Consider the following 18,794-nt stretch of genomic DNA (forward strand, 5'->3'; position numbering starts at 1 on the left):
ACAGCAGTGCGTCGACAAAAGCTTGGAATTTTAAGCACGAACTAAAGCAAAAAAAGTGACAAGTTGTAATACTTTCAATGTCATGTTTTTATTTTGTTATTGTTTTTTTAATTTTATGTTTGTTGTTCGTGATTGCTTCCCTGACCCCATAAGTGACAACTTTACAGGGCTTTTAATTCCGATCTCCTCAGTACCAAAATTAGGTAAAACACCACAAACTAGGCTCACACTTAATAAATAACTATATATTAAACGCCTCACACTCAATAACTATCCTTCTGTTAAAAAAAAGACAAATGTAAAAGAGAAAAAGTGTTGTCTGTCATTGGACACTCATAAATATTTTGTTGGCAGTAAAGAGACATCGTCAACATTTATGAGCCAATTAGTCACCTGGCAAATGAATGAGCCCTTGAAAAGACTCCAAATAATATTGAAATCATTCGAAAGTGGTCCACGTGGCTCATTTTGCATGCTGTATTTTGGATATGCACCAGGCGGATTTGCAATAATGATCCTGTCGCTCTCAAGGGGTGAAGAATTGGGGGGGGGTCTTCATCCTTGTAACCGGAATTAGCTGTGAAGTGCGACCTTGAGGTGTGAATGTAGCGCACGGTTCTTGGGGAGGGAGGGGGTGTTCTGGGGGGGGGGCTATACTTTGCACCTCATTTGCAAGTGAATATGCGAGCAAATATTGGAAGCGTGGAACTTGCAAACGTGCACAGTACGCCCGTTAAAGAAGACATTTTGCGGCAATCGTTTTATCAGATTGCAGAGTTTCGCAGGCAAAACTGAAGGAGTCATTTTTACTGACGTCAGACGTTTCACAGTGAAGACGCGCAAAGCTCCTCACTGAGAATACACGAACACGAAATTTAAAAGTGAACAGAAAAAAAATATATATATAGATGCTTAGCATTATTTTTTTTTAAGAAAAGCATTAGTCAATAGATGGGCCTTAGTATTTTCCTCTGTGCAATTAATTTGCTTATATGTGTTATTTTCTGCCATTTTTAACGAATTGGATTCATGTCGATAGAAGGCTAAATAGAAGTGCAAATAAATGAGTACTGACCAGTCAAAGGGTGGGTAAATTTTTTTTTGGGGGGGGGCGCATTGTACTCTAAATGTATCCGTAAATACAGTATCTACATACCACTCACGTTCGTTTCAATTGGATAAGAATTTATTTTACATTTTTTTTGCCTGTATTCCTGATTAATGTTATCGTCTTCGGTAGCACTACACTTGTCTTAATAAAAAGTCTAAAACAACTAAAAATAATTTGCAAACATTTTGCATATATGTGGTAGCTTAGAAGATAAAAGCACAGTTTTTACCACATTAACAAAGTTGAATAACTGATATATTTAAATTTTTCTTCGTTTTTTCCCCAAAAATCTAATTTTAAAAAATTACATAATATTTGGATTGTAAGTGCCCTAATATGTTCAGTAAAGATATTTCACCAAATCGAAATGCAGACAAGTCATTAAAAGAAAGTGCTTTCCTTTATATAAAAACAACATTTTGAGAGTTATGTAATTTTGTGCTTTGTGGCCTGTGGTTGGCGCCTCCCATGTTAATGACTGAATTTGGGAAGAAGGCCCACTATCACCTGATGACGCGCATGCCCCCTCGCAAGGGTGTGTGCAAGTGTTAGATGCAAGTGTAGGGGGGGGGGTCACTTTCATTTGGATGCAAATGTGAAAAGGAGTTGACGTCAAGGCGGCTGGCTTGCAGACTTTAGTGGCATCTTGTCAAGCAACAGCAAGCACATGATGTGAGAACGCCAACAAACTGCCAAACTGCACGGACTACAACTAACAAAAAAAGGGGGGCCCCTCATTTTGGACCACTTTCACGAGGATTCTCTTCTCTTTTTCCCCCCACCCTCTTTCAAGCATGTGCCCTTAGACTCTTCCCAAATCGAACCTCCTCATAGCGCGAGCCAAAGCCATGTATGTGGGCTACCTCCTGGATAAAGAGAGCGGCATGTATCACCAAGGCCCCGTGCGGCGATCCAGCATCAGCCTGCCCCCCCAAAACTTCGTGTCCTCGCCGCAGTACCCCGACTTCAGCGGATATCACCACGTCCCCAACATGGACTCGCACGGCCACAGCCAGGCGGCGGGCAGCTGGGGGCCTTCGGCGTACGGAGCCTCCCGGGAGGACTGGAGCGCCTACGGCATGGTGCCGCCGAACGCGCTGGCCACACCCGTCAACAACTCGTCGCCGGCGCAAGTGTCCTACTGCTCCGCCGAGTACACTCACATGCACCCGCCGCCCGCCTCCGCCCTCCTGCAGCCGCCGCCGCCCACGGACGACGGCAGCGGCGGCGGGGCCGGAGGCGGCGGAGGAGGCGGAGGTGGAGGTGGCGGAGGCGCAGGCGGGAGTGCGCACATGTCGCCCGATCGAGAAAGGCGCAACTCATACCAGTGGATGAGCAAAACCGTGCAGTCCTCCTCCACAGGTGAGACACTCACCCCCCACCCCCCAAAAATACAAATCTGGAAAAAAATGACACGCCAAAATAATTTGGATCAAATTAGTTAGCATGACGTGGAAAAAAAGGTTGAGTTTTTTTCCTAATCATCGATACATTTTACGCCATCAAAAGCACGTGACATTTTTATGTGTCCTTTGCACTTATAATCAGGATAAGGATCATATTTGTTTCCGAAAAGTTATTTTCCCCTATTCGAGATTATATTTTACAGTTAGCAAGTGGGGTAGCCTATTTGGGTCCGTGTGATTTATATATTTATTTTTCTAAATAAAAGTGTGTAAATGACACTTAAAAGCCCATGGAACCACATTTGGTTAAGAAATGTCTCCTGTTAAAGAATGGAACTTATTTGTTTCAGAAAAGTTATAATTTTCAGTTACTAACGAATGTAGTTTACCTTTTACTCTACAATATTTGGTTCCTCAATGTGATTTTTCTTTTAATAAAACATTATTGTGTAGCCTTAATAACCCAAGGAAGCATATATTTTTAAAAGTATTTTGGGGCCTTTTTTTGAGAGTGCATTTTACATTCTTAATATGGAAGGGTACCATATTTGGATCACACAGTGAATGCTCTTTTATTCTAGAATTTAAATGGCACTCTCAATATCGCAAGGAACCATATTTGGTAACTAAAAGTCATTGATCAACAATACAATATAATTTTATTTATATAACGTTTATTTTTGCACACTTCCTTAAAAGTTATTTTCGTTTGTTGAGTGTATTTTGCAATAACAAGACAAAGATCCATATTTGCTTTCCAAAAGTCTTTCCCCATTTCTAAACAGGGTATTTGACATTCTTCATAGAATGAGTTTCCATATTTGGTTCCAAACAGCCCCCTCTTTCTTAAAGTGTTTATTACACTACTTTTTATCACACTTTTATTAAAATAAGGAAGCATACTTTATTACTAAGTGCTTTATTAAAATTCAATCTTATCAAACTTTGTATTTCGCACCCACAAAAGGCCAAGGGAATTTTTTTATGAAGTCAAGAACCCTATTTGGTTCCCTAAAGTTCCCTAAAATACTATTTTTAGATCTTTTAAAATGAGAATGACCAATATTAGGTTGTCATTAAAGGGTGCATTTTAACACTGTTCATATAGCAAAGGTACCATATTTGGTTCCTCTCAGGGAATTTTCATCTTGTTTAATAGTGTGCCTTACACTCGTCATATGGCAACACATCACCTTTGGGTCCTAAATATTATTTTCTCATTTTTCTTTTATTAAAGACAAAGTTTTTTTTCGATTAAACAGACAGATATTTGGTTCCTTGAGATTATTTTCCTCATATTTTACACCACAAATAGGGGATGTACCCATATTTGGTTACACTTTGGTCATTAAATTTTCGTCATTTTTCCTCTGTGTGTTACACGTCAACCCTCAAAAGAGGAAAGAAACCATATTTGGTTCCTAAAAGGTATTTCACCTACAAGAAAGTGTATTTCAACACCTTTGATGTAATGGGGAACCACTTTATTTGGTTTCTATAAATATTTTTGCCCTATTGTTAAATAATGCATTTCTATGTCCTTAAAAGGGTAATGATCCATACTTGTTTCCTAAAAGTTCTTCATTCCTGTATTAAAAACAGTGCATTTTTCCACTGTTAATAAACCCACAGACCCTCCTTTTCATCTCAAGACCCAATTGAAATTTGCTTCCTTCCAGAGATGCAAACTTGCTCAAATAAATCAACTATCGGACATGAACTTTACATACTTCATAAACGCAAGGTAATAATTATTTGCAAGAAAATGCGCCTATAATGAAATCCTTAACTGAAGTTTGCAAGTGTCTCCACCAAGTTTGGGAACCAGACCATACAAATCTGTCATTATCATTTTGAAGCAGAGAAACCTTTTCCCCCCTTCTAGTAAAATTGTTAGAATATAAAAAATGTATTTAAAAAAAAATAAAATATTTTAAATTTAATTTGTTTTTAATATGAAGTCACATATTCTGTACAAAATGATGACATTTTTATTTCTGTTGTACGTTTGATAATTGTGGTTTTATTTTGATACCAGAATATATTAGCATCAACAAGAGAACTAACTATAAAATTTACTGAATAAATGTCTTGAATGAGTTAGAAATTAATTGTATATAAATAAAGCAGAAAATGATACTAGATAATTATTTAATCCTTAAAATAATGCATTTATGAATTTAACATATTTTTTTCAGTTTAATTTATCCCACCAAGTAATTTCTTAATGTAGTCATTCTGAAGTAAACAAAATGTAAAATAAACCCTTTGACATACCGGCATACAGTTAATATATCTGTTTTTATTTTATTAAATTGATTTTAATTGTAATTAAATTAACCTATACAGATTTGAAAACTAAAACGAATTTGGGTTATAAAACTAGCTAACTCTTTTACATGGTTTTCCTTTGTTAATAAAAGACAATCCAAGTAGAATTCTCTCTTTGACACGTACATTTGTTTTATATTTTTTTTTTATATTTTTATATTTATAACTGGGTATGAACTGATTGCAATTCAATGAAAAAAATAAAATGGAAATTAATATTAAATTAATCATATTGTTGTTTAAATGACTTCTTTTTACGTACATTTTATTGCAGTTTCTTGTCTCGTTTTGTTCTAAACTTCATCGTTCAATGACGTGTCGTCTGTCCATTTCAACAATCAAATGTGACCCACAAAACAAGTTTGTCAGGACTGCTCTCCAAAGCGAAATCATTCGCATTGAGTCAAATCAGCTAGTGACGTCATCCCGCAGCAACCGTGGGAACTTGGCAACGTGCGTGAGTGGAGCGCAGGCCCGCGACGCGTTTTTTGCCTTGGCGCAGGTGTGAGGAAGAGAGGGAAGATGATGGAAGACACGAAAAAAAAAAAAGAAGGCACCAGGCCCCGCTTGTCGTGTTCATGCGTGGGAAGCCTCGTGAGCTGCTTGCGTGTTTACTGTGTGCGCGCGCGTGCGTCGTGGATTGGGCGCTTGTCGACACCTCGTCTCACTTTGATATGCGGCCTCGCTTCCTCTCTTGAGGGAGCGTCGCCTTTCGCACCTTTGCGGCGTGCGCGACACGTCCTCATGACGTACGTTACACTACGTTACGTTACGTTACTTTGCATGAGAAAGGAGGGAGACACGCGTGACATAGCTTGGGTGATAAATATGGAGATGCTTCCTCATAAGGGGAATTTAATCAAATGGAATCATTTGTGGCACGAGCAGATAATTTAAGTAAACCGAAATAAAAAAGGATTATGGCTTGAGAACCTGATAGTGTAAAATAGAAAAACAGCAGCATTGATGAGGATTCAGATCAAATCAATTTCACGCACATATGGCATGTTATGTGATAATTACCCAATTATACAGCAGTGATATTTGCTCAATTAGTGCACAGAAAGTAGCTATAATTTTATTTTTATAACACCAGTTGATAGACCTAATAGTTCAGTTAAACATTGACATTGATCCTAGTCAATTAAAAACTATACATTTAAGACAATTTAATAAAATAAAACATTACTGTAAATAAAGTCCATGTGCAGTTAATTGACAGAGGCCCCCAATCAGCTCATAAAGTTTTCTTTCATTTAAAGTCCACCCCAAAAAATTCTTTGACAAAAAATATTCTCTGCGTATTTGGATTAATAATGCTTTTGTGGAATGTGTGTTAAGCCGCAAAATCCATCACTTTTTAGGCCAGTTTGTCATTCCTGTTGACTAAAATGACATCACGGTTGCTAAGGGCTCAGTTAACGACCAATCACGTTCACCTGTTTTCTGAAGCTGAGCAAATAAAAATGCCACGTTTTGACAAGCCTGGCTCGAACATATTTTGGGGTTTACTTCCCCTTTAAAGTGTTGCTCGTTTTAGTCTTGATCTGTTTAAGTCACAACAAAATTCTTAGTCTGCCCTGATTGTTCTGACTGCCGCCAATTCTTTTCTCATGCAACGGACTAGTCCATCGTTTGTCGACTTTTGAGTCATAAAAACCAAACGAACTTGTTGGCACGATTGTGAGGGAAATCAAGCAGCAGCTGCTGTGCTGCATTCATACAAACACGATAGCTCTGAAGAAAAGCTAAATATGAACGATCCAATATCTAACCTACAACAGTAATACACGGTCATTCTTTGCATGAAAGTCGTAGACCGATTTTATCTGCTGGCTTGTGCGTTTGTGTGCTGCAAGAGTTTAGAAATCCTGACGAGTGACTTGCAAGTCCACATCAAAGAGTACATTTGCATATGTGAAGAGCAGAGATGCGGATTTGATGCTGACAGATGATAGGGTCAGTCCAGGCATGCCAAAGGCCGGACGCCTCTTTCTGGTCCAACCAGGCCTGGTTGTCTATGCGCGTTCTTTCACATCATTAAGTGAGCCCAGGTGGAGGAGAAACATCTCTCGACACACCAACAAACTAATGTCATGAAAAGTATCAACTGAAATAAAGATGTGTGGTTGCAGTTTTTTTAGCCACAGTTCAGGCTTCAGACAAAAGATATCAAATTTGATTTTTTTGTGAAGAGTCAACACAATTTGTTGAATGCAAGTAAATTCATCAGATATTTTAAACATTTGTTTTTTTGGGGTATGTCGCTCTGTTTTGCACATCGAGACACATCTTTGCAAATAGCCATTTTCCAGATCTTTCCACTGATGGTCAAATGGGTTCAGGTTTGGACTTTGACTTGGATATTCTAACACCTGGATATGTTTAGTTTTTAAACATTCCATTGTAGATTTTGCTTTTCTGTTTCGGATCATTGTCTTGTTGGAAGATAAACCTCTGTTCCAGTCACTGCCGGAGCTGGGGGGGGGGGTCATGGGAGACCACCCCCTCCCTCAGATATGGTTGGATCACCCCAGCTGCCAGACCAAATAATTGACTTTTAGCTATTTTCTGATTTATTCAGACCCCCCGCCCCAATTTCCTCCCATCCCTTGTAGGGAACAGATAATTCATGTTTATTCGCATTTTTCAAAGGATTTGTTAGGTTTGTAAAAAAATGTTTTGTTGTTTTGTGGAGCACCTGAGATACCCTTTGGCTAGTTAGGAAAAAGTCCTACCTCTATCAGTGGTCCCAGTCTCAGGTGTTTTGCAGTCTCCAACAGATTTTCTTCCCAAATGGCTCCATCGTTCTGGCCATCAATTTTAAACATTTTCTTTGTCCCTGCTGAAGAAAAACCGCTCCAGACCATGATGCTCCCACGACCATATTTGACAGTGTTGGGTGGATTGAGTGTTCAGGTGCAGTGTTACTTTTACACCAAACATCAATTTGCATTTTGCCCCAAAAATTCAATTTTGGCCTCATCTGACCAGAGCACCTTCTTTCACATTTGGTGTCTCACGGGTGGCTTATGACAAACCACAAACAGGACTTTTTACGGATTTTTTTTGAGAAATGGCTTCTACTGGCCACTCTTCCATAAAGGCTAGATTTGTCAAATGTGTGACAAATAGTGAACAGATTCCCTCACCTCAACTGTGGAGCGCTGCAGTTTATCCAGAGCGATCATGGGCATCTTGGCTGCATCTCTCATCAGAGTTTTTCTTGTTCGGGCTGGAAATTTTTAGGGATGGACAGGTCTTGGCAGGTTTGCAGTGGACTCATATTTGCGCCATTTCTTTATGATTGCTTGAACAGTGCGCAGCTTTTTAATTCCTATTCCTGCTTTAAACTCCCACATAACTTTATCCGGGACCTGCCTGCTGTGTTCCTTGGTCTTCTGAAGCTGTTTGCCCCTCAATATTCTTTTAACAAATCTCTGAGACTACACAGAGCAGGTGCATTTAAACCAAGAATGATTACGCACAGGTGGACTCTATTTATCATCAGCAGTCAACTCGGTTAAAATTGGATCGTTTATAAATCCTCTGGGAACTTCCGGGGTGATTTGGTTGCACTGACAGTAAAATGGCAGAATATTACACGCCCCATTTTTCAGTCTTTTATTGATTAAAATTTTTTAGATTTTGTATGAAATTCATTCCACTTCATGCTTGCATCCCACCTCGTGTTGACTCTTCACAAAAATTGAAATTTTATGGTTTTGTTTGAAGCCTGAAATGTGGCAAAAGGTAAACAAGTTCAAGGGTCTCTCTCTCTCTCTCTCTCTCTCTCTCTCTCTCTCTCTCATATTATCACACGATAATAAATGTTTGGGAATCCCGACTCTATGTTGACTGCAAGTGCGTGTTTTTGCTTTTTATGTCCCTTGAAGGAAAGACAAGGACAAAGGAGAAGTATCGTGTCGTGTACACGGACCACCAGCGGCTGGAGCTCGAGAAGGAGTTCCACTTCAACAGATACATCACCATCAGGAGGAAAGCCGAGCTGGCCGTCAACCTCGGCCTGTCCGAGAGACAGGTGGAACACACAACACAAAGATAAGAAGAAAAGACACAAGAGAAGGAAAAAAAAAAAAATATATATATATATATATATATATATATATATGTATATAAAATTTGTTATTGCATATTATCTTTATTTCATTGCTTTCATGTTTTTTTGTTTTTTTTTCTTGCTTAGTGAGAATAAAAAGAATTAATATAAAAAATAGCAACAAAAACAAATCTTCAATAAGATAAAAACTTTCCACAATGAGACTAAACAAAACATAATGTGTGCGTGTATCTTGTCCGCAGGTGAAGATCTGGTTCCAGAACCGGCGCGCCAAGGAGCGCAAGTTGATCAAGAAGAAGATGGGCCAGTCAGACGGCAGCGGGGGCTCTGTGCACAGTGACCCGGGTTCCGTCAGCCCTCTACCGGTTCCGGGTTCGCTCAGTCCCACGGACATCCACGGCGCCCTGTACCCTGCCTCCCACCCTCATCCCCACCCTCACCCCCACCCTCACCCCCAGCCTCACCCTCATCCCCATCCCCTTCCTCACCCGCATACCCACCCACACCCCCACACTCAGCCCCCTCCAGCACAAGCCATGAGCACGTTGCCATCCATCCGGAACATACAGCAAGTGACTGTGAGCCAGTGACGTGGCGCCAAACACACGGAACCAAACGGAGCACTCCGACATACTGCAACAGGACACTTCACACAACATGCTTGTCATTTTGTTTTTTGTTACAATAGTTCCATTAACTTAGGAGGTGGAGGAGGACGACGAGGGAAGGGGAGAGGGGTTTGAGTGTTCCAACTTTCAAAGCTTGACATTGTTTGTGAATTTTGAGGAGATATAATTTTTTTTGTTTGTTTTGGCTGTGATGTGTTTGTTTGTGAATAAAATGACAACTCAGGGAATAATCGTGTTAAATTTTCAAGTGTAAAAAAACATGTGGATGATTATAGTATAGAATGGTGTTCTATGGCAATGTTAACAATGTATATAAAAGACTTTTTTTGCAGTATTTGTCGAGTTGATCATTACGAAAATATCGATACGCTACACCATGTTTAAAATTGTTTTAAAATATTGTTATGTTTTTCAATTTGCAAAATTATCCTAAATTAAACAATGACATTGATGTGAAAAATCTTGCCAAGGTCTCAGCCCTCTTAAGGCTATTTAAAAAAAAAAGAAAAACACAAAATCACTGGTGCCAGGTGATCCTTGTACCTCCAAAATTACAAAATCATCACTTTTCACAGACCCCAAAAACCGCGTATTAAGTCAACCCTTTAACAATCAACATTGCATCGTTATAGAGAACAGGCAAATTTCAACACTTTAGAATGGTCAATAATTTGTCAAACAAAAAAATAACATCCACACGTGTGAAGTGGCTAATGGAATAAATACAAATGCAATATTTTTGTGTACACGTGTACATGTATATGTGTGTGTGTGCGCAAAATCAATTTTGCGCCTGTTTACCACAGCGAATAACACACTGATTAATTGCCAACTATTTTGCTGTTCAAAGTTGTATGTCATCGCTGTACTGTGAAAAACATGTGACCAATTTTGTCATTTTTAAAATTTTCACATTAACAGGATGTCTATAACAAAGAAACCCCATTGACGTAAAAAAAAAAGAAGTAAAAATAAAAAATCTGGAAAAATGGACATGTTTTTCACAGGACAGCAACGATATTCTCCGCTTTAAGACGCTAAGAGCCAGACTTCTGTGAAAAGTGTAATCGATCAACCAAGGACTGATTTCCCAATTTAATGTCAATTTTAGTTTAGCTTAGCACTTAGCATTGCTTCTCTATCTTTCCTTGTCATCCTATTGTGACAATAATTGTCAGAAGGTTAGCTCTTTCATTTAGGAGCGACCCTCATATGTATTTAGCCGCACTAGTAGTCAGATGAAGTTTGTTGCTAGCTAGCTTGCAGGGGTATCAAACTTGCCTCGACCTCTGACTATCAGTTCATCCAGCCCAGCAAAGCATTTTGGGACCATGCAATTATTTGAAAAAATTAAACAGATTTGCTATTCCATGTGTTAATGTATATTTTCTAAAAATATCTTAATTAAAGCATCCTAAATTAAACCCAGCCTAAATTAAAACCAATGAAAAAGCTACAAAATTATCATTTCTTAATGAAACATTTGGCCTTCAGTAATGTTATATTTTAAAAAAATATATACATTGTTTCTTTTTTAAATACAGCAGATGTCTGCATCGATGAATCTTTTATTTCAAAATGAGTCAAATGTACTTATTTGAGTTTATTTTCAGTGAATTTTGTGAGATGAAATATGGCTGCACCTAACAAATTAGACCCAGTTAAATAAATTGAATCTTGCACCTCACAAGCCCTAATAAATGTGCTCAAGAAATATTCATCATTGTAAATGGAGTGCTTGGGTCAAGAGGGTCACGACACTTGGGATTATTTATGAGAGCACCTCTGTCTTTTCACTCAAGTCTGAACAAACAATTCGAGAAAAACAAAAATGTAGACTTAGAAAGCTTTTATGTATTCATGAAAAACAGGGAATTTAATTTATAGGCATATATCTGCATAATGATTTATAAATTCCATTACAATCGACACTTTTTAAAATATAGCATTTTAAGAAACCACAAAAAAATTACTCGACCGTCTGGTTTATTGTAATGATAAAAGGAGGTGAGTTTAACATATTTCATTATTTTTATTATTCTGGTAAATGTTAATGCATCTCTCCTTCCTGACCCTCTCCCCTGCGTGCTCGCGCTCACGCTGCTACGTCTAAGCGTGCGCGCGCGCGGCTCCGAGAGTGACGTCACGTCTCGCTGCCCCAACATGGCGGACTTTGATACCATTTACGAGTTAGAAGACGACGATGAAGACGAGCGTGTCGTCATCGAGGAACGCTTATCCAGATACTGCCCGGATCCTGTTGTGATGCGTGGCGCCGGACACATCACAGTGTAAGTTTTTTTGTTTTGTTTTTCTTGCGTATGTTTCGTCACGGTGTCGTGTTTTGCTGCGGTCAAATGTGCGTCTTGTAGCTTGTGTAGCCGCTAGGTAGCCAAGTAGCTCACTTGGTAAACAAATAATGTCCCTTGAGGCGTTGTTAGGACACGGAGCGAGCGTCTCCAGCACCTGGCGTCACCATGGCAACCGTTAACCTGACGCTGGTCTACGTTGTGGACCAGCCGGCCGAGGACGACGTTGGAGACATTGGGTGACGTGACGTTAGCTACCGATCTTGTCACGTCATTGCGTTTAACTTGGACATCAAGTAGACGTTATTACAGTCGCGAATGAGCATGAGTGACGTCACTGTTTACATTGAGGAGGTAGCTCAACGCTAAAACTGTTGGATGCTGTCTGTCGTCGTCGTTTGTGTGCCGTCATGTTACTACCCTAAAGGTTTTAAAACGGATTTAGTGTTTTTTTTTTTTACTTATTAAATTGCATTTTATTTTATTGGGTTTTTAAAATTCAATGATTATTTTCATAAAATTATTTCTTTCGTTTTATTTAATGTGTTATATGTCGTATTGGGTAGTTTAACGTTACCCTATTCTGAATTTTTATTTAGAACACTAAAGAAAATCTTTCATGGTATTGGAATTATTTCTTGCATAGTATTTTAAAAATAATCTTGCATAATGGTATTGTAATTTGATAAAATATTTTATAAGTTATTATTCTTTTAATGGAATTTGATTTTAATTGTATTTTTATTTAATGACTTGTCAAATAGATTATGTATTTTTATGTGATTTTATAGTGTTCTTTGTGTTTGTATTAAATGGATTTCAGTTTGTATTAAATTGATTTCGATTTATTTTATACAATGGCATTTTTATTTTATGGCTTATCTTTTAATTTAATTTATATTTAATTGCAGTTTTTATTTATTTAATGACACGATATATAAAATAGTAGTTTTAACATACTTTGGATTATGTATTTTTTGTTTTATTTGTGTATTTTCTTTGTTTTTGTATTTTTTTATTTAATGGATTTCAACTTATGGCATTTTTATTTATTGACTCATTGGTGAGAACATGACTGCGCTTTTTACTTATTAACTGTTTTTATAGATTATTCTCAGACAGTATTTGTGCTTAGAGGCATTTTTTCCCTTTTGAATATTTTGACTTTTTTTCTCTGACACTTGGACTTGTACAGGATGTATCATTTTATTTTTCTTATTGCAGCCAAAAAGAAGTTGCTGTTGTTTATACTTTAATAATGTACATTATATCTATGTGTTTATGTGTGTGCAGGTTCGGGCTGAGCAACAGATTCGATAGCGAGTTCCCCTCCATTCTCACGGGAAAGGTACATTTACACGTTTTGACTTTTCTTGCACTTTCCACCCACTTCCAGTTGGACAATTAAAAGGCACAGCGCTTCTTTTGTCTTCCCCATTCAAACATCCCCGCCAGCGGATTGGTCGCGTGCACGCTGGCCCCGTCAATGAGTAAGCCGCCGCCAGGGGGGGCCCGGGCCGATCGCGTCCGCGAGTCCGACTCCAGGTGACGAAATAATGCGAGGGCGAGAAGAAAAGGGTCCGTTTCCTGGGTCAGACGCAGGAGCACAAAAAGGCTGCCGGGCCGTGCGCGGGGCTGAGGGAAGTGCGGGGCAATAAAGCGCACCTCCGGCATTGTGAGGCTGGCCGACACGTGATGGACGAGCTCACAATTATGATGATTGAAGGGTGCGCATCAGGCCCTGCTGGGCTTTATTCCCAGCTCTTTGCTTGTTTGCAAAGAGACCTTTGCATCCTGTCATAAAAGATTACGACCCCCTTTTATGGCGTACGGACTCGGGGCCAGGAATGAGCAATCCATTCAGCTCGGCGCTGGCCATCCCGCCCGCCCGCCTGCCGCAGCCACAGGCCGCGCTTCTGCTACTTATCTCATCCTTTGAGGTCTTCGACACATGCTCGCAAGGCCAGGGACAACATTGCAAGATGACATCTGTGCAGAAAATGTTACTTTCCACTCCCATCGATCACAAAAAAGAGCTCTCCCAAAGTGTGATATCGTCAACCTATGACCATTTCTTTTTTTAAAAATAGGCTTTTACGGTACACTTGTTTAGTCCCAATTTAAAGTTGTGTTCCTTCAGTGTCGTACGTTTTGCCACAATATGTATATGTAGCGTAATCAAGTCCAAGAAACGGCAGAGAAAGTCCATCTATCCATTTTCCAAACCACTTATCTTCACCGGGGCGTTGATCCCAAAGAGCAGAGAGAGAATCTCATTACCCTAATAGGATTGTCGCCTAAAGTCATATTTGAACATTTCTGGAAAACAAGAAAAACAACAAATTCAACAAGTTTTCCTCGATTAACCTTTTTCACTTTCCTACAACTTGGATGACTGAGAATCTACACTGACGTAAAGGAAAACGACACTTTTTAGCATGGACATTGTTATTCCATTGCGCTTGTGACTGTAAGTTAAAAATGACTTTCAATTACGCTAATAGGCCAACGATATGCACCTGAGGATCATTGTGTGCTCGTTTTGTATGTGTTGCTGCTCCATATGTGTAACGTAATAGTAGTTTAAATGAAATTCCTAAGTCCTGTTAGCCGATCTAAGGTGTTTAGCATAATATGCTAGCATTAAGCTAATCAATGGCATCGTATTGTTGGGCAGTTTCTTTTATTTTTCATGAGTGTCAGTTTTACAGTAAACATTAACGGAGGGTAACAAAAGCTTGGTTATTTGGAGAACTGTCCCAACAAATATTTTAATTTTCGTAAAGCTCAGAAATACTTAAAGAGTGTGTTGTAATGTTTCAATGTGTAAAAGTTTTATATGAGCTGCTGAGAACCACAATGGTCCATTTTGCAACACTTTGAGTATTTCATGAATGATAAATAGGGCTGAACGATATTGAAAAATAATTGCAAAACCACCCAGCCCCAATTATTGTAATTAAATATTTTATATCCTTGTATTTTTTTTTTCACAATGAGGAATATCAGATTTATTCTAGTTAAATGTTTTAGTCATCTAGACTAAGCTTTCTTGGAAACCACAGAAGGCGTAGCGTGGCACTGGTGCATCTTGAAAAGTCCCGAGTGCAATATTTGACCGTCTCCTATATGTCCAATTTGGAAGTAAACTTTACTGCTCTCACAGGTGGCGCCGGAGGAGTTCCGCACCAGTATGGGTCGCGTCAACGCCTGCCTGAGGAAGAATGTGCCGGTCAACGTGAAGTGGCTGCTTTGCGGGTGTCTGTGCTGCTGCTGCACAGCCGGATGCAGCCTGTGGCCCGTCATATGTCTCAATAAGAGGGTCAGACGAGACACAAACTACAGAGCCCCGAACAACAGTTTTCTTTTTGGACTCATTTGGTGTTCTCTCCTACTGCAGACAAGAAGGTCCATTCACAAGCTGTTAGAATGGGAGAACAACAGATTGTACCATAAGGTAGCAAACCTGTCTGTCTGTCTCATTCTTTGGGTCTGCTGCTCACTTTTTGTCTTTGTCTCTTGGTCTGTCTCACTCCCCGTGGCTGTCTTTCTATTTCTGTCTGTGTGACTGTTTTCTCTCTTGACTGTTTCTCTCCCTGGGTTCGTCTTGTTTCTTTGCCCGTCTTTTTGTCTCTGTAATTGTCTGCCGCTTCCTTTTTTGTCAATTTTTCCGTCACTGTCTTTCTCTGGGTATGATTCGCTGTCCGTTACTCTGTCTCGCCAAATGTCTCTTTCTTTGTCTCTCTCGCTTCCCAAAGTCTCTGTCTGTCACTGTTTCTCTCTCTCTCTCTGAGTGTCTTTGTCGATCTGTTTGTCTCTTTCTATGTCTCACTCCATTTCTCTGTCTCCCTCCTTCTCCGCCTGTCTTTCTCTGTTACTGACTGCCTGTTTTCTTTGTCTCTCAGCTTTTTGTCTGTCTGTCTCTCATGGGCTATCTTTCATTGTGTTTCTCTCTCATTCTTGCTTTCTCCGTTTCTGCCTGTCTCACTCTCTTTATCTCTGTCAAACTCTTTCCCTATTTTCCTGTCTGTCAGTCTATCCGACAAGTGTTTGTGCGTGTGCGCGCATGGACATAAAAGAAGCCCTTCAGCATGTCTGGCCACAGATTGACCCCACACGCGCCAGACAGCCCTGCTGTCTGTGTGCGTGTGTTTACTGTGCGTTATTGATCTGGTCTTTTCTGTTCAGCTGGGCCTGCACTGGAAACTGAGCAAAAGAAAATGTGAGAGCAGCAACATGATGGAATATGTAAGTAGTAGCACAGCATCTACTAGTCACATCATGTTCACCAGGCATGTATTCATCCTTAACTTTATTATCCCCATTTATTTATGACATATATAAATTCCCTAAAAAAAAAAAAAAAAGCCAAATTGATGAAATAAAATATGTGCTTTGGTTCAATAAAGGTTGGGATGAAAGTTTACAACATCGAGCATACGGAAAATGTTGTTTAAACCCCTTCCACGCGCTTTAGACACGTTCTAACTTAGAACATACAACATATTTTGTCATAACCAACATAGGTAAACACATTTTTTTTTTTTTAAATCAGAGATGAAAGTAAAATTTTCTAGATTTTCTTTTGCCCCGATCCGGAATGTGCCTTCAATTTTCTCTAGCAAATAGTGAGGTTTTCGTAATAACACAATAACTAGGGGTGCATTACACATTTTAGGTTTTGCTCTGTGCTAATTTTTTTTTCCGACAACCACCGACCACATAACTGAACTTAAAGACTTAACTCATTTACTGCCATTGACGGATAAAGACGTCAATGATCCATTTTTTTTTTTTTTTTAGTGAATGATTTCAGGGACATTTCGGCAAGGTTTACCTGACTTTACTTCGAATTGAAGCTGGCCTGACCTCTTCTGAGTGTGCAAAAGTGCGGTGACAGACTTGAACTGGAGCAACATTCCATTTCAAGTGCTCATCCGCACCACTTATGTGCACCCCTGATTATTACAAAAATATGTAATATAGTAATATTTAGGAATTAAGGCTTAGGTTCAACAACAGGTGACATTTTTTCTGAAACATCATAGCTATGAAATACAACGCATTGTAAAATCCGTGTCATGCAAGATTTTATGGGCCAAACTTAAAAAGATGGGTCATATCCTGTGGCAAACCAGATCATCTCTAATGACATCACAGCATCGCTGACCTACACTACACTAATTACAATCAAGTGTGCAATGCTGTTAAAGGAAAGTAACATGATTTTGTTGTTTGTGTGTGTAGGTGATTCTTATAGAATTCTTACCCAAGTATCCAATATTGAGACCAGACTGAAGATGCAACCAGCACACCCTTTTCTACTTCAGTGCCTTGTCGGAAATGAAAAATCAGCGGCATCTTTTCACCAACACCCCCCCCCCCCCCCCCACAACCCCCAGTGCAGCTGTACATGGAACTCTTGCCACACTGTCACTTTGCTTTTGAGCACATTTTGCACAGCCAGTGAGATACGTCGCCTCCCCGCCGCCCTTGTTGCACTCCTGTTTCATGATGAGGTTAAAACTCATCAAAGTGCATTTATACCCCCAGCAGAAGACGTTACGGCCTTATGTTTTTTTTTTTTTTTCTCGAGTATAACATGGAAGGTCAATCAAATGCTGCGCTGGCTTTTCTGTTTAAATCTACTTCTCGGCAAGTTTCCTTCCCTCTGTGTAAATACTGTTAACATCTCAAATCAAAATGTCCATTGTTTACATATTAGCTGTTTGTTGTTTTTGTTGCCGATGAATTGCTGTACCATAGTTTTTCTAGTTCGTACGGACCCGTTTACCTTGTAAGCCATATACAGTATATGTAGTTCAAGAGAACCTAATATGCGAGACAGTGTTTAAACTGTCATGTTTGCCAATAAGGAATATTGGAACTCTTCATTGGGGTCATTGTTTTTTTTTTGTTGAGTTCACCGGTGTCAAAGTTATGGCCCAGCGGCCAGATGGATCACACTTAAGCAAAAAGTGTGTCTATTTTTTTGTTGTGTTGCTGAAATTGACTTGTTTGCATATAAGCAGAAATTCTAATCCCAAAGAGCAAATTTAGTCAACTTTAATGGCTTTTACTAGCATTTATTTTCACCCAATCCCTTGGACAGTAGATGTGTCTCCTGATTTCAAATTCAATTTGTGTAAATATAATACGATTGCGTGATTATATGATTAATTAAAACAAATATTCGGGTTACAAAGGGATGGAACATTTGTCAGTGTCTGCAAAGTTTTGTGAAATTTCCATGGGAATTTAAATTCAGAATTTTGGAAATCTTGTGCATGAGAAATGTCCTATGGGAATTAGGAGTCATTTAAAGGAAATCTAATCAGGTAGTTTTCTTTGTCCACGTGTGTGGGCATTAGTCAGCTGCTAAAATATAGCTCCCCCAAGTTCCTTATTACATTCAGTTTCGTAAATCTGAGGTTTATTCCCATACATTCCCAGGCAAAGTTTCCAAAAATCCCAGAATAAACTTTGACTTCAAGGTGGCTCATGATGTTGAGTTTAACGCCTCCGGTTTGATCCAAACGTGCTGTCATTCAGGCTCTGTTACTTAGAAGAGCAGAATGTTCTTTTTTTTGTTATTCTCTTCCATGGCTGCATCCATTTATATGAATGAGAGTGCCTCTCCTGCAGTTGAACCACATACCTGCAGGCTGAAATTTTGTCCTGTTACCATTTCTTATAAATGTATGCCCAAATACCTCCTCCATCTTACAAAAAGCAAATAAAACTAATTTGGACTTTTCATTTGTTGTCAATTGTCTCTGCTCCACAAAACACGCCTCGTCCAAATCTTGTTAGGCAAGGCGCGGCGGTGAAATTGTTAACTTTAACAAGACGGCCCGCAATTACTTGGACACGAGTGTAAAAGTCAAGTAGCAGTAGAGGCAGTAAAACCGGTCGACGGACCTCAAA

General features: G+C 39.3%; 2 protein-coding genes across 4 annotated transcripts; both read left to right on the forward strand.

The window, feature by feature from the left end:
• Positions 1–1,959: 1,959 nt before the first annotated feature.
• On the forward strand, positions 1,960–9,519 carry cdx4 (caudal type homeobox 4). 3 transcript variants are annotated; one of them, XM_088294081.1, is made up of 5 exons: positions 1,960–2,329; positions 2,390–2,473; positions 8,745–8,890; positions 9,172–9,373; positions 9,458–9,519. In XM_088294081.1, the coding sequence occupies exons 1-5, from the start codon at positions 1,960–1,962 to the stop codon at positions 9,517–9,519; spliced, it is 864 nt and encodes a 287-aa protein (XP_088150207.1). The 3 variants fall into 3 exon arrangements, with proteins under 3 accessions (XP_088150207.1, XP_088150206.1, XP_088150204.1); XM_088294080.1 differs by having other exon boundaries at positions 9,172–9,342; positions 9,448–9,519; XM_088294078.1 differs by having other exon boundaries at positions 2,405–2,473; positions 9,172–9,519.
• Positions 9,520–11,688: 2,169 nt separating this feature from the next.
• Positions 11,689–18,624, forward strand: chic1 (cysteine-rich hydrophobic domain 1). The gene is made up of 6 exons (XM_088295060.1): positions 11,689–11,849; positions 13,161–13,215; positions 15,034–15,189; positions 15,268–15,324; positions 16,056–16,115; positions 17,115–18,624. Exons 1-6 carry the CDS (start codon positions 11,722–11,724, stop codon positions 17,163–17,165), a joined length of 507 nt encoding a protein of 168 aa, XP_088151186.1. The 5' UTR covers positions 11,689–11,721; the 3' UTR covers positions 17,166–18,624.
• Positions 18,625–18,794: the final 170 nt, after the last annotated feature.

Source organism: Idiotropiscis lumnitzeri, chromosome 4 (genome assembly GCF_059441095.1).
Source record: "Idiotropiscis lumnitzeri isolate Australia: NSW breed Sydney's pygmy pipehorse chromosome 4, RoL_Ilum_1.0, whole genome shotgun sequence".
NCBI lineage: Eukaryota > Metazoa > Chordata > Actinopteri > Syngnathiformes > Syngnathidae > Idiotropiscis > Idiotropiscis lumnitzeri.